The sequence below is a fragment of the Thalassophryne amazonica genome, chromosome 17 (assembly GCF_902500255.1).
Source record: "Thalassophryne amazonica chromosome 17, fThaAma1.1, whole genome shotgun sequence".
Classification (NCBI taxonomy): domain Eukaryota; kingdom Metazoa; phylum Chordata; class Actinopteri; order Batrachoidiformes; family Batrachoididae; genus Thalassophryne; species Thalassophryne amazonica.
Window position 1 is genome coordinate 42,663,875 of NC_047119.1, and position 16,833 is coordinate 42,680,707.

General features: G+C 40.4%; 1 protein-coding gene across 1 annotated transcript in view; it reads left to right on the forward strand.

Annotated features, from left to right (window-relative positions):
- The window catches only part of galt (galactose-1-phosphate uridylyltransferase), a 58,288-nt gene that overhangs the window by 21,208 nt on the left and 20,247 nt on the right, over positions 1–16,833 (forward strand). The window contains exon 8 of the mRNA XM_034192650.1: positions 14,911–15,043. Coding sequence (XP_034048541.1) covers positions 14,911–15,043 — 133 coding nt within the window. The remainder of the gene's footprint in view (positions 1–14,910; positions 15,044–16,833) is intronic.

Below are 16,833 nucleotides of genomic sequence, written 5' to 3' on the forward strand. Positions count from 1 at the left end.
ATAAGTTCTTGGAGAAGTTTCGCCATGGGCATTATCATTCTTGTTGGGGCTATACCCCCAAAGAGCTTCCTTCCTGCTGCAGTTTGTCGTACCTCCTGTTTTTAATCACCCACATTTTAGAAAACGTGCTACGACATGAACTGCTGAACACAATTAGCTGAAATATGCTCTCTTTGTCAGTCAGTTTGGAGAACTTTTTTGCACATTCATCAGTCGTGTGGTCCTCGATGTAGACACATCCTAGAATGTGAACTACTGAATGAAATGTCATAAAGATTTATTTTTAAAAGCTGCACCAGTGAGTCTGAACTGGTAGGAAAACGATCCAGAGGTGAGGGATGTTAGCTCGACCATCCCCCCCAAACTTTTTTTCCTCACTTCACTCTCCTCGGTTGGTCTTAGTGAAGCATGTGATTGGACAGCAGAGATGCTCATTAACAGAATGCTGTGACGTCCGTCTTTAACCTGCGTGAAGATTAGAAATGTTGGCTCTGCAAGTGTTTGGATGACTGTGCAGCAGTAACGGTGCATCATGCACAACATTAAATGCGCCAGCAAATGTCTCAGTAACAAGCTCGGAGGAAACGTCAATGAACTTTCTGCAGGAGAGTTTAACTCAACTTTTCCTAAAGCTGTGCAGGCGTTTTTTCTTTTTTTTTAATGTCTGGGAAGAATTCATCTCCAGGTTTTAATTCATGGCTGAAATTCGTGTTTTTACAGTGATGTATTTCTCTGTGCAACATCTTTTTAATGTGATTAAATCTTTCTTAGCTTCCTCCTGGTGAGTCGCCCTCAAGAATGTTTCGCTTCCTTCACTTATTTAACGTAGCCGACATACTGACAAGGGGTGGAATTAACAGCAATGATAAAAGTGGAGGTAAATCAAAAACAACATGGAGTAATGGTTTATCAGGAGGTTTGTCTCACATATTGGTGGTGAAAATGGAGCAAAGTTTCATCATTTTTGAAGTCTAACCTTCATCGTTGAAACACTAAAGTACCGGACATGGGGTCAAATACTTTGCCTTGTATTTAAATACAAATACTTTAGATTTTCGAATTCCAAATACAAATACTTTGTACTTTTTCAAATACAAATACTTTCTATTTTGAGTATTTCAAATACAACTAATACTTTCTATGAACTATAAATAACAAATCAACACAAAAACTGATAAACCGGTGACAATTTATTGTGAAAATAGCATGACCAAATACTATTGATAAGTAAAGGATTGAATGTTTTATCACAAATTCACTATTATAATATCACAGGCAATAATCAAACTATCACAATCTATATTCAACACGGTGTCACAGAGATTCCCAAGTTTGAAAAGTATTTGTAAAAGTAAGAGATAAGATAAGAAAAGCCTTTATTCATCCCTCAATGGGGAAATTGCAGTGTCACATCACAGCATAGAACAGTAGGAATAGAAGGGCATGCAATAAAACAGACAAGTATCTCTTAAAAAAACAAGAACTAAAAAAAGCACTGAGTGCCGGGTAATGCCAAGGCTACCATTGTTCAGTGCTGCACTGCCGGGATGATATACACTGTCGGGATGTAAAAGTGATCAGATAAAGTGACTTCAGCATGAAATGTATAAGTTACTCTGATATTTACAATATGGACAGGTTAAAATATAGTAGGTAAAGTGACTTACGTTTGCACCATAAGTTAAATTATTGCACCTAATAAATACAGCAGTCAATGACATGATTATTGGCCTGGTTGCTATGGTTACCACAATACTAGCATTGTCCAAAGTATTTGGAAATACTTGGGATCGGCGATGTATTTGAAATACAAATACTTTGAATTCAAAATCAGAAAATACAAATACTCTGAAAAATGTATTTTCATATACAAATACTTTTGTATTTGGCCCCATGTCTGTAAAGTACTGCTTATTTCAGGAAAGTCTACAGAATTTCATTTTGTTTATTTCCCAAATTTGTCTGTAAAAGAAATCTTAAAAAGCAAACTAAAAAATCATGATCAATACTCAAATTTTATGGATTGTTGAGAAGTTTTTAAGTTTCACTAGCTGGAAATTTTACCGCAACTCTAACTGCTAAGCAATTGTGGAGGTGATCCGGATTGGCAGACATCAGAAATCTCTGATTGCTCTTGTTTGAAGATAATTGAATTTACTTTATTTCTATGGCGCTACATCACAACAAAGCTGCCCCAAGGCACTTCTCATGGGTAAGGTCTCAAGCAGACCAGACTTAGAAGAGTGGCCCACTCCTTAGACCAAACTAACAAAGTTACAAGGAGACACAAAGAAAAGTGTGTGATGGTGCATGTCCATCTCCAGGCCAAGTCTGCAGAGTTCAAGGCTCGTACCATATCCCTGCCACCAGTAGTGGCACTTCTGGCTATCATTGTGGAATGTGGGGGTGGGGGATTCTTCTGGATAAATCCAGCTTTTCTGATCTGAAAATGAGGCGCTCGTAAACTGTGCAAATCACTTTTGCTGGGGTGGGCCAAGTGCACACAGTTTGAGTCATAACTACAAAATTGGGAGCAAAAAACGAGTGACTTATCACCCTGCTGGAAGGAGCTGTTTTTTTTGTTTGTTTGTTTGGGGGTTTTTTTTCCAGTGACTATTCAGAGTGCAGCCAGCCGGGCAGAACCAGATGCCCTCAGACCCAGTCTGTGAGACACACTCAATCCTAAATTCTTATTTGGACATATTACACACACCCAGTTTGAGCAACGGCACTTCTGCAGATTTGTCTGAGGTGAGTGAGTAATTGAAAATAAACTTTGACGTAAGTGCACCGCTGTTTTATCGGCTAACGTTAGCTTAGCCTTAGCTGCACCATCAATGGGTCCAACAATTTGTTTATTTTTTGTTGGTTTCTTGTGGTATTTTGGAAATGCACTCTATCCTCAAAACATGGGACTGTGGAAAAAAAATCAAGCACACGCAGTCGTCTCTGTGGTGTTTAACAGCAGCCGGCATCCTGATTGTTGCATTGCTGCCACCTTCTGCATCAGCATTATTATAGCAGTACTAAATCCTCTTGATGAGTCCAGTGTCTCCCCCCCCCACTTGTCTAAAATACTTCCTACAGAAACTTCTGTCAGGCCTATTCTTCTCAATTCTGAGAGAAGCTCTTGCCTTTCTCTGGAATATTTATTACAGTATGAGAACATGCTGCACCGTCTCTGGTTGTTGACATTTCAGACCCAGTCCATCCTGATGTTTTCCTAGGAGGAAGAGAGTACTGTTAAAGAAAGTATGACCAGTTCTCAGTCTAGCAATAGTGACTTCATCCTTTTCTTTTCCACCCTCTTCTTCTACAACTATTTACTGAATCTGTCACTCTACAAGCTATTGAAAATAAATGTCTACCATTAGTCTCTTGCTCCCAGCATTTTTGCCACTATAAGTTAATTTACCTCCTGACAAAACACTTGCCCTCTGCTTTGGAAAGACTGATACTGATGTCTGTGTTTTCATTTGTCACGGCTTCTTTGGCCACCCTATTCACCTTCTCATTTGTTGGGATACCTATATGCTGGAACCCACATCAGTGTTATTTTAACTCCTTTCCTTGCCACATTCCTAATCGCCAAAAGAATGTCCTAAATGAGGTCTTGCTGACTCCTGGATGAACCTGTCCCAATAATATTGATAGCTGACCAAGAGTCAATTAAGTGTGCACTGTTTGCACTATATGTGATTCAGTATATTTAAGTAATGGCACTGTGTGTGTGTGTGTGTGTGTGTGTGTGTGTGTGTGTGTGTGTGTGTGTGTGTGTGTGTGTGTGTGTGTGTGTGTGTGTGTGTGTGTGTGTGTGTGTGTGTGTGTGTGTGTGTGTGTGTGTGTGTGTCTGTCTGTCTGTCTGTCTGGAAGGGGAGTCGCCATGTCATGGTAGGTGCTCTGTATATTTTCCTGCTTTTTTTTTTTTTTGGTCCTTTGCCAATCACAGCTTTGATGCGGTGGGTCAGATCAACCATCCACCATGTGGTGCAGGTCACACCTCAACCACTCGCCCAGCCACGAGACACTCAGGTTCCCTACTCTATGCAGTGATACCGCAGACGAACAGAAAAGGTGCATAATCACTTGGGCAGAATTAACAGCACCTAGGGCATTGGATTTGCTGGCAATAAATCAACAGAGAAGCAGTGAGAGTATTAATGTTTGCTGGCAGCTAACCCTTTGCATCAATAACAAGCCCAAAATGTTTGATATAATGAGACTGAGACCTGCTCCATTTTTAACAAGAGGAAGAGATTCCTGATGTCTGCCAGTCCGGATCCAGATCACTTCCAAAATTTAATGGAGTCTTCCATGGCCTAATACAAGGGTACCCAAGTTCAGTCCTCGAGATCTACCTTCCTGACTCTTAGTTGTCTATATATATATATATATATATATATATATATATATAATTAGTGAAACTTGATTCCGGATCAACTCTAAAATGTAATGAGTTCTTCCTTGGCCTAATATCCATCTGTTGTGAAAACTTCGTCAAAATCCGTGCAGTAGTTTTGACGTAATCCTGCTAACAGTTAGGCAGACAAATAAACGCAAGTGATATTATTATGTCTTTGGCGAACGTAATAACACAGTTTAAGATAAGTGATTTAACACCATACATGTATGTTCACTATATGAAAGGGAAAACAGATGAGCCTTTAATATGGACTTGAATGATTCCACAGTATCAGACTGTTTTGTCTCAGCAGGTAAATTGTTCCATAATACAGATGCATGATAAGAGAACACTTATGTCCTGCTGACTTCTTTTTAACCTTAGGGACACATAGTAATCCTGCACCCTGAGAACATGAGATTGGGCTGTTACGCCGGATGTAATTAAGTCGGCTCGGTAGGGAGGTGCTAGTCCATGAATAACTTTATAAGTTAGCAATAAAACCTTAAAATCAGACCTCAGACCCAGAATCCAGTGAAGCAAAGCCAAGATCAGGGTAATGTGGTCAAACCTTCTGCTTTTAGTCAAGGTTCCAGCAGAGGCATTTTGAACCAGATGGAGACCTTTAATGCTGGAAAATAACTACAGTCAAACCTGGTTGTTATAGGAATTACAACAAAACGTTTGCATGACTAACATTTAAAAAAAAAATTTATATATGTGTGTGTGTGTGTATTTTTCAGCCTTCATTACTAGCGTGTTTGATTCAGATGCTGAAATGAAAACATCTTGACCAACAAAGTTCTGGCCTCCCAGATTCCGGAGAACTGTTAAGGCGCGGCTAAATCTGCCTCAAGAAGAGACAGCAGCTGTTACTGTTACTTGCAAAACTGAAGAGGTAAAAAGTATGGCGCACACTTCAATCAATCAATCAATCAATTTTTTTTATATAGCGCCAAATCACAACAAACAGTCGCCCCAAGGCGCTTTATATTGTAAGGCAAGGCCATACAATAATTATGTAAAACCCCAACGGTCAAAACGACCCCCTGTGAGCAAGCACTTGGCTACAGTGGGAAGGAAAAACTCCCTTTTAACAGGAAGAAACCTCCAGCAGAACCAGGCTCAGGGAGGGGCAGTCTTCTGCCGGGACTGGTTGGGGCTGAGGGAGAGAACCAGGAAAAAGACATGCTGTGGAGGGGAGCAGAGATCGATCACTAATGATTAAATGCAGAGTGGTGCATACAGAGCAAAAAGAGAAAGAAACAGTGCATCATGGGAACCCCCCAGCAGTCTACGTCTATAGCAGCATAACTAAGGGATGTTTCAGGGTCACCTGATCCAGCCCTAACTATAAGCTTTAGCAAAAAGGAAAGTTTTAAGCCTAATCTTAAAAGTAGAGAGGGTGTCTGTCTCCCTGATCTGAATTGGGAGCTGGTTCCACAGGAGAGGAGCCTGAAAGCTGAAGGCTCTGCCTCCCATTCTACTCTTACAACCCCTAGGAACTACAAGTAAGCCTGCAGTCTGAGAGCGAAGCGCTCTATTGGGGTGATATGGTACTACGAGGTCCCTAAGATAAGATGGGACCTGATTATTCAAAACCTTATAAGTAAGAAGAAGAATTTTAAATTCTATTCTAGAATTAACAGGAAGCCAATGAAGAGAGGCCAATATGGGTGAGATATGCTCTCTCCTTCTAGTCCCCGTCAGTACTCTAGCTGCAGCATTTTGAATTAACTGAAGGCTTTTTAGGGAACTTTTAGGACAACCTGATAATAATGAATTACAATAGTCCAGCCTAGAGGAAATAAATGCATGAATTAGTTTTTCAGCATCACTCTGAGACAAGACCTTTCTGATTTTAGAGATAATGCGTAAATGCAAAAAAGCAGTCCTACATATTTGTTTAATATGCGCTTTGAATGACATATCCTGATCAAAAATGACTCCAAGATTTCTCACAGTATTACTAGAGGTCAGGGTAATGCCATCCAGAGTAAGGATCTGGTTAGACACCATGTTTCTAAGATTTGTGGGGCCAAGTACAATAACTTCAGTTTTATCTGAGTTTAAAAGCAGGAAATTAGAGGTCATCCATGTCTTTATGTCTGTAAGACAATCCTGCAGTTTAGCTAATTGGTGTGTGTCCTCTGGCTTCATGGATAGATAAAGCTGGGTATCATCTGCGTAACAATGAAAATTTAAGCAATACCGTCTAATAATACTGCCTAAGGGAAGCATGTATAAAGTGAATAAAATTGGTCCTAGCACAGAACCTTGTGGAACTCCATAATTAACTTTAGTCTGTGAAGAAGATTCCCCATTTACATGAACAAATTGTAATCTATTAGACAAATATGATTCAAACCACCGCAGCGCAGTGCCTTTAATACCTATGGCATGCTCTAATCTCTGTAATAAAATTTTATGGTCAACAGTATCAAAAGCAGCACTGAGGTCTAACAGAACAAGCACAGAGATGAGTCCACTGTCCGAGGCCATAAGAAGATCATTTGTAACCTTCACTAATGCTGTTTCTGTACTATGATGAATTCTAAAACCTGACTGAAACTCTTCAAATAGACCATTCCTCTGCAGATGATCAGTTAGCTGTTTTACAACTACCCTTTCAAGAATTTTTGAGAGAAAAGGAAGGTTGGAGATTGGCCTATAATTAGCTAAGATAGCTGGGTCAAGTGATGGCTTTTTAAGTAATGGTTTGATTACTGCCACCTTAAAAGCCTGTGGTACATAGCCAACTAACAAAGATAGATTGATCATATTTAAGATCGAAGCATTAAATAATGGTAGGGCTTCCTTGAGCAGCCTGGTAGGAATGGGGTCTAATAAACATGTTGATGGTTTGGATGAAGTAACTAATGAAAATAACTCAGACAGAACAATCGGAGAGAAAGAGTCTAACCAAATACCGGCATCACTGAAAGCAGCCAAAGATAACGATACGTCTTTGGGATGGTTATGAGTAATTTTTTCTCTAATAGTTAAAATTTTGTTAGCAAAGAAAGTCATGAAGTCATTACTAGTTCAAGTTAATGGAATACTCAGCTCAATAGAGCTCTGACTCTTTGTCAGCCTGGCTACAGTGCTGAAAAGAAACCTGGGGTTGTTCTTATTTTCTTCAATTAGTGATGAGTAGAAAGATGTCCTAGCTTTATGGAGGGCTTTTTTATAGAGCAACAGACTCTTTTTCCAGGCTAAGTGAAGATCTTCTAAATTAGTGAGACGCCATTTCCTCTCCAACTTACGGGTTATCTGCTTTAAGCTACGAGTTTGTGAGTTATACCACGGAGTCAGACACTTCTGATTTAAAGCTCTCTTTTTCAGAGGAGCTACAGCATCCAAAGTTGTCTTCAATGAGGATGTAAAACTATTGACGAGATACTCTATCTCCCTTACAGAGTTTAGGTAGCTACTCTGCACTGTGTTGGTATATGGCATTAGAGAACATAAAGAAGGAATCATATCCTTAAACCTAGTTACAGCGCTTTCTGAAAGACTTCTAGTGTAATGAAACTTATTCCCCACTGCTGGGTAGTCCATCAGAGTAAATGTAAATGTTATTAAGAAATGATCAGACAGAAGGGAGTTTTCAGGGAATACTGTTAAGTCTTCTATTTCCATACCATAAGTCAGAACAAGATCTAAGATATGATTAAAGTGGTGGGTGGACTCATTTACTTTTTGAGCAAAGCCAATAGAGTCTAATAATAGATTAAATGCAGTGTTGAGGCTGTCATTCTCAGCATCTGTGTGGATGTTAAAATCGCCCACTATAATTATCTTAGCTGAGCTAAGCACTAAGTCAGACAAAAGGTCTGAAAATTCACAGAGAAACTCACAGTAACGACCAGGTGGACGATAGATAATAACAAATAAAACTGGTTTTTGGGACTTCCAATTTGGATGGACAAGACTAAGAGACAAGCTTTCAAATGAATTAAAGCTCTGTCTGGGTTTTTGATTAATTAATAAGCTGGGATGGAAGATTGCTGCTAATCCTCCGCCCCGGCCCGTGCTACGAGCATTCTGACAGTTAGTGTGACTCGGGGGTGTTGACTCATTTAAACTAACATATTCATCCTGCTGTAACCAGGTTTCTGTTAGGCAGAATAAATCAATATGTTGATCAATTATTATATCATTTACCAACAGGGACTTAGAAGAGAGAGACCTAATGTTTAATAGACCACCTTCAACTGTTTTAGTCTGTGGTGCAGTTGAAGGTGCTATGTTATTTTTTCTTTTTGAATTTTTATGCTTAAATAGATTTTTGCTGGTTATTGGTAGTCTGGGAGCAGGCACCGTCTCTACGGGGATGGGGTAATGAGGGGATGGCAGGAGGAGAGAAGCTGCAGAGAGGTGTGTAAGACTACAACTCTGCTTCCTGGTCCCAACCCTGGATAGTCACGGTTTGGAGGATTTAAGAAATTTGGCCAGATTTTAGAAATGAGAGCTGCTCCATCCAAAGTGGGATGGATGCCGTCTCTCCTAACAAGACCAGGTTTTCCCCCGAAGCTTTGCCAATTATCTATGAAGCCCACCTCATTTTTTGGACACCACTCAGACAGCCAGCAATTCAAGGAGAACATGCGGCTAAACATGTCACTCCCGGTCCGATTGGGGAGGGGCCCAGAGAAAACTACAGAGTCCGACATTGTTTTTGCAAAGTTACACACCGATTTAATGTTAATTTTAGTGACCTCCGATTGGCGTAACCGGGTGTCATTACTGACGACGTGAATTACAATCTTACCAAATTTACACTTAGCCTTAGCCAGCAGTTTCAAATTTCCTTCAATGTCGCCTGCTCTGGCCCCCGGAAGACAATTGACTATGGTTGCTGGTGTCGCTAACTTCACATTTCTCAAAACAGAGTCGCCAATAACCAGAGTTTGATCCTCGGCGGGTGTGTCGTCGAGTGGGGAAAAACGGTTAGAGATGTGAACGGGTTGGCGGTGTACGCGGGGCTTCTGTTTAGGGCTACGCTTCCTCCTCACAGTCACCCAGTCGGCCTGCTTTCCCGGCTGCTCGGGATCTGCCAGGGGGTAACTAACGGCGGCTAAGCTACCTTGGTCCGCACCGACTACAGGGGCCTGGCTAGCTGTAGAATTTTCCACGGTGCGGAGCCGAGTCTCCAATTCGCCCAGCCTGGCTTCCAAAGCTACGAATAAGCTACACTTATTACAAGTACCATTACTGCTAAAGGAGGCCGAGGAATAACTAAACATTTCACACCCAGAGCAGAAAAGTGCGGGAGAGACAGGAGAAGCCGCCATGCTAAATCGGCTAAGAGCTAGTAGCTACGCTAAGCTAGCGGATTCCTAAAAACACGCAAAGTGAATAATGTGTAAATAATTTAGAGGTGATTCAGCAGAAGGAGTGCTTTAGTTAAGGCACGTAAAGATTACACTGGGAAACAAATCGTAATCTAGATAACTAGATCAATCTAACTGCGCAGATTAAACAGCTAACAGATACAGAAAAACACCGCTGTGCTCCAGAACAGGAAGTGATACAATACCGCAGTGAGAGCCAACCACCAGTAGAGGCAAGCAAAGCAAAACACTTGCCAATGATGATGCAGCACAAAAGTGTCTCTCCCCTTTATTACTGCAACTACTAAGGTGTTCAGTAGCCTGTGACACTCCCCATATGTCACAGTATATGTGTGCCAAATTTGTCTCTATTCTGAGGTGCTGTTTGGACAGGAGAGGGACACAGTAAAGGCTGATGAGGCCTGGTTTTGAACCTGGGGACGCAACATTACGCTACACATCTTAACCCCTCAGCCACTAGTGCTCCATGATCCCCCTTTTTTAAGGGTCTGAAATGAGTGCTGTCATATGTGTGTGTGTTTAGTAATATTTCAGTAAGTCAGCAGATTAAAGTTCTAGAGATGACTATAAACTTTTTGTTCAGTTATTTCAGTCCTTAAGAAGTGCTGAGTGTGACACTGTTCAGAAAATGTTTCTAGAGTAGGTTGTCCGCAAAGTAACTGTGCATGAAACAGGAGTGAGGGAAGCCACCAAGACACCGATGAAAACTCCAAAGGAGTTAAGGAGTTCCAGTCTTCAGTGGCTGTGACTGGAGAGACTTTTTATCTGCTTCTGCAGTCGCAGCTTCACGGCAGAGCAAAGCACGGAGAAATGTGAGTCTTGAGTTGTGCATCAGATTGATTGTTGTGACAAAACAAAAGCAAGAATGAGGCAGCTGGTGTAAAATAAATTGAATTCGAGTATTAAGCAGCCAGTAAGAGTGAAGCCGGGGGGGATCCTGGAAGGCGGTGATTCGTTGAGGGACTGAAGTGAAATCTGTTCTTCTGGGACTGTTTGTGTGTTTCTCAGGGAGGACTGTGTTAAGGTTTCAAGCAGAGCAGCCACTCGAATCTCCTGGACAGCGCCTCCTGGGAGCTGACCTTTACAAAATCACAGCTGAAGCAGAGATGTATATCTTTGCGAGTCTTTTGCCGCCGTCTGTGAGCCGAGGATCGGACTGTAAATTGGTGCACTGCAGTGTTTTGAGGAGTCTGAATTAGGTTCCACTCCCAGCAGACATCCTCTACTTTCAAACAAAAACTTTCTTGGCTTAATTGAATGAAACTCTCTCTGCGAGGTGTCCGTTTAGGGCGAGTCTCCAGTCGAATTCTCCTCTTCAATTGTTCCTCTCTGTCTTCATTCGGTTCTGTTTCCATCCTGTTAAAGGTGAATTTGTAAGCAAAAGGTGGGAATGGAAAAGAGTATGAAATACTAAAGAGAACAAATTGAAGGTTCACTTGGGGAATTGGCAGAGGTCACCAGATTGGAGATTTTCAGAAAGCAACACTAATTGTTAGATAGATTATTTAGATGTGTATATATCAGTCAAAATCTGCTAAGGCATTAGCATGGGATAATACAATTTAAAAGTGACGTATCAGCTATGTTTATAGGAGAATTTATATTTTCATGGTTTTGAATGAAATGATATAGTTTCAAGAGATAAAAATTAATTCGTGCATCACAACCACTGTGTTTAAGGAAAAGCCAAAACAAAACTTTATTCATGTGCCAATAAATTTGGCATGGCAATCAGGCCTGTATGGTAGAGTGGCCAGATGGATGCCACTCTTTAGTAAAAGGCACATGACAGGCCACCTGGAGTTTGCCAAAAGGCACCTGAAAGACTCTCAGACCATGAGAAACAAAATTCTCTGGTCTGATGAGACAAAGATTCAACTCTTTGGTGTTAGTGCCAGGCGTCGAGTTTGGAGGAAACCAGGCACCATCCCTACAGTGAAGCAGGAAAAGATGAATGCAGCAATGTACAGAGACATCCTGGATGAAAACCTGCTCCAGAGTGCTCTTGACCTCCGACTGGGGTGACGGTTCATCTTTCAGCAGGACAATGACCCAAAGCACACAGCCAAGATATCAAAGGAGTGACTTCAACTTTGTGAATGTCCTTGAGTGGCCCAGCCAGAGCCCAGACCTGAATCTGATTGAACATCTCTAAAGAGATCTGTAAATGGCAGTGCACCGACGCTCCCCATCCAACCTGATAGAGCTTGAGAGATACTGCAAAGAGGAATAGACAAAACTGCCCAAAAGTAGCTGTGCTAATAGGTGTGCTTGTGGCATCATATTCCAGAACACTTTAGGCTGTAATTGCTGCCAAAGGTGCATCAACAAAGTATTGAGCAAAGGGTGTGAATACTGTTGTACATGTGATTTCTTAGGAGATATGTATATATGTGTATGTGTATATACATACACAAATAATGAATGTTTGAGTTCAGTGGTATGAATATTTCATGAGGTGAAAGCTAGAACATACCATTCAGCGAGACAAAGCTGAGTTGAATGGTATATTCCAGCTTTCACTGAATTAAATAGTCTTTCCATTGAAAGAATGTAAAAACATTCATTATTTGTTTTATGTAACAGCTAAAATAGATCGTCATTTGATATTATATTAATTTTTATATAACGGCTGAGTGGATCCTTGTCATTTGATTGCGCACGCGCACACACACACACACACACATACGTTGAATGGTATGTTCCAGCTTTCACCTCATGAAATATTGTACCATTGAACTCATAAGCATTTATTATTTGTATAACAAACAGCAGAAAAGGGGCTTACATTTTGGTGTGTTATTACACTGACTTTGTGTACTTCAAAAAAAAAGACTGTGTACTACTTCACTCCAGCGAGTGCATCACTGCTGCTTTGACATCAGCAATCCAACACAAACTTTAAATAGGAGTCCAAAAATAATTCTGACATTGAAGTCCGTGATGCCGTCTGTGCACCGACTGTGTACTTCCAAAAAACCTCCAAAACTTTGTACCTCTTCAGTGGAGCAAAAAATCACGTCAGAAATTTGTCCAGCATTTGTGCATCACTGCTGCTTTGATGTCAACAATCCAACACGGACTTTAAATAGGAGTCCAAAAATAATTCTGAAAATGAAGTCTACGATGCCGTGCACCGACTTTGTGTACTTCCAAAAAAAAAGCCCTCCCAAAAAACTGCATCTCCTCAGTGCTGAAAAAAATCATGTCAGAAATTAGTCCAGCTTTTCATTTTAACTTCCTCCTAACAGCTCTTCATGCCTCCAGACGGCTTACAGCTTGTTTTTGTGTGTTTGAAGAATTAGGGCCATCAATTAGCTCCTTCAAATCATCAGCAAAACAAACTCCACATGTTTAGCTAATTTCTGCCCCCACTAGTGGGCAGGGTTCGCAGCATGCAATGGTACCAAATGTACGGAACCAAAATGCACTCTAAATGCAACGCAACACAAATGGGATGAATAATCCATGTCACGTGACATACAAAGCACCAATCAAATGACAAGGATCCACTCAGCTGTTATGTAAATATATATTTATTTAATAAATTTACAAAAATTTCAATAAAACTTTTCATATTGTCAATGTGGGGTGTTGTGAGTAGAATTTTGAGGGGAAATGAATTTACTGCATTTTTGGAATAAGGCTGTAACATAAGATGTGGTAAAAGTGATGCACTGTATATTGAAAATGCATTGTAATTTTACAATAAGTTTTAAACCAACATTGCAATGCTTGGAATTCAGTTGAAACTAAATTGTCAGTTTGGTGAAATGTGAGTGGCCCTATCACTTTAAAAAATGTATGTCATAAAATTGTCTCAATATTTGCAAATGCACAGAGGGTGATCTACAGGTATTCCTTGATTTGCACAACTTCCGCTCTTGAAACATAAATATTGTTTTTGATTGACATAGGAGCTTTATTGAAATTGTATGTAAGACAATAGGATCTTAATTAAACAACTGCAAATTATGAAGAACACAGTGCTCATATGGCCAAGTGTATTTAGTATTGCAGTATATTTTCACCTTTTCTTTCTACACAGTAAATTTTGCTGAATAAAATATACCCTGCCGGGATAACATTTGGTCCCAATCTGAATAGAATAAAATACACTCTATTAGGGAGTGAAATCAGCTCTACTGTCTTGTCAGCTCAAGGGTTGATTTTTATACTGTGATATACCAGCAGAGTAAATTTTATTCTTCAAAATTTACTGTGTATTTTAATAGTTAAAAATGACTTCCCATATTCTTTATTTTTAATGAACTTTTCAAGCTCTTACCAAAAACAAAATTAACACTTTGGCTCACTGGGAAACGCTGACTTTGACTTCATTAGCTTTATTTGACCAATTGTATATCATGCTGACATTCGAGCCTTTAATCTTTATTTAGTCACATCAATGTGTGTTACCAGTAGGGGCAGTATAAAAGCTCTGGGGCACCCTGCTCAGAGTGCTGCTCTCATTGGACCGACATCTCTGCTATTTTGGCATTGTGGGATAGCTCGCACCCACAGATTGAGCTCTGGACTACTTTAGCGAAACTGCTCAGCGTGTTGCTCTTCTTGGATTGACAACACACAGAATGTGTCTCTTTGTCCCAGATAGATCTCTTTCAGTGCAGCTTCTTGTTCTGACTTTAACATGAAGTTAACACCCAAGTCTTTCATTGCCAACTGTAAATGGTAATCAAACCATTCCAATTGTATCTTTCTGAAGTCTTCTGCATCAAACTCCATTGTCAATGTTTACAATGTGCTTGAGCAATGACAGGTAAAGTTGCTCATAAACTTTAAGTTTTTTAGGTATTTATTAAGGCCACTCTTAAAGCTTATCTTTATAATTTTATTACTGGTAAATTTTAGAATTGATTTAGATGAGATATACTCATTATCTCCATTATATACTATTATCTGGGAACTACTTTTTCCGCACGCCAGCCGCGGGCGCGTACCAACACAGAATACCCAGAAACTGGACAGTTGTTCGGCCATAATGAGAGCGTCCACTTTTAGGTTACATAAGCTAAGCTAGTGGCGCTCGTGAGAGCGTGGCTCTGGGGTTCATTTTCAAGGTGCTGTTGCACCATATTGACAACCATAACCTGACTCTCCATTCTTCCCATTTCTGTCTTCCTCCTCCAGGAGCGTGTGGTGGTGGAGAGCCGTGATTGGCTGGCTGTGGTTCCATATTGGGCCACATGGCCGTACCAGACTCTTCTTTTACCACGACGACATGTCCTCAGAATCAATGACCTGACCAGAGAGGAGAGAGAGGGTGAGTGACTGAGTGGGTAATGAGGTGACTTATGAGCTTTGTGTTTGTTTTTTAAGGTGGCTCAGGTGGTTCAGTGGTGACTGTTTGATTCCCGCAGGCTCTTTATGTTCATGTTCTTCACATCCAAATCAAGTCCGATCAAGGCTCTGTCACATGAAAACGAGTCGCCGCTGTAACAGGAGTAGCATTTATTAACAAACACTCCAGATCGAGTCATGTGACGCCCACAGTGATGATGATGTGTTGAGTTGTGTGTTTGTCATGGCTGTCACTGTGATAGTTAGGCAAACTGCTTTATTGTTGTTTGTCTCTCCTTACTTGTGTTACAGCACTAAAATAACTGTGGCAGATGTTGTTTTTCGAGGGTGAACTCTGATGCAAAGCGAGCTGATGAGATAATCTTTCTCTCGCTCTCTTTGAAGGACAAACTTTCAGTGCATCTGTAACTTAAAAGTCTCATTCGGGGTGAGTTATGCTGATGAACAAGGCAGTGACGCCTCAGTCTTTCACTGATTGTTTGTGTGGAAGTGAAAACCTTTGGCAGGTCTGTGACAAACACCAGTGGATCGCGTTAATTTGCGACACATCAACATTCTTCACAATGAACACGACCGAGGCATCAGCACAAATAATGAATCCAAGCCAAGCAATCTGTGAATAAATAACGAGCCCTTTTGAAAGTACGAGTCTAAAAAGCAACAGCACAATGTTTGTCACTGAACACACCGTGTTCTGATTAGTACCAAACAATCTGAGCAAACTATCGAAGGTGCTGAGAAGGACGGCGAGGCTGGGTGGCAATATAGTCGAGTCCATAAATATTGAGACAATGAGACAATTTCTGTTACTTTCGTCTCTATACGACAACATGAGATTCAAACTAAACAGTTAAGATGGTCTTGTAGTATTGTTTTTCAGTTTAAATTCAACAGGTTTTAGAAAAACGTCATGTTTACCATTTACGAATTATAGCCACTTTTGGTATGGTCTCACAATTTTCAGAACCCATAAATAATTTGAGAAGTCTGTTTTTTAATATAGAGCATCCAGGGTTCTCCCCAGAAATTTTTAGTATAGCGGTGCTGTTGAGAACTATCACCGTGCGTAACGCTTCCACTCTGGGTCCTACGAAGACAAAAATGAAAATCTTTTAGTACCGTTTCTGGTCTGATTCTGTGCTGAATTGTTGATTAGTTGAATTTATCTAAAATGTTTGTTTCATTGGCACACTGTATGTTACAAATGTGCAATAAACTTATTTGAAAGAAAAAAAGAATGTACACAAGGCCACTTTAAAATGTGTGAGATTCCAGACTTTATACTTTCCGCTGTATAATTTTCAACTTGAAAATTTTGAATTCCCAAGTTACAATATCACCAGGCTGGGGGGCATTCACTTCAGAGTGTGAAAATCTCACCTTGTTTTTGTGATCAGATCAGATTTTGACGCCACTCTATATTGCCAAAAAATAAAATAAAAATGGAAAAACAAAAGGTCCAGCTTTCCTCCCCGAGTCAGCAGGTGCATTTGTGGAAAATGTCTTATCACTCTGGATTTTACTCTGCATTTGTCGGCATTTCTCAGCATGTGATTCACATTTTAGGAAAAAGCAGAAACATCCGGATGGCTGACACAGTGAAACGAACACTGCTTCATCCGCCAACGAAGCTTCTGATTTTTCATTCGAAAGTGAAGGTTTGGATTTACAGAGGCTGTACAGAAAGACAGGAGGCGACACACTTCACCCCAAAACTTTTAATTCTTTCAGTCTGTCAGATTTTAGATTCTT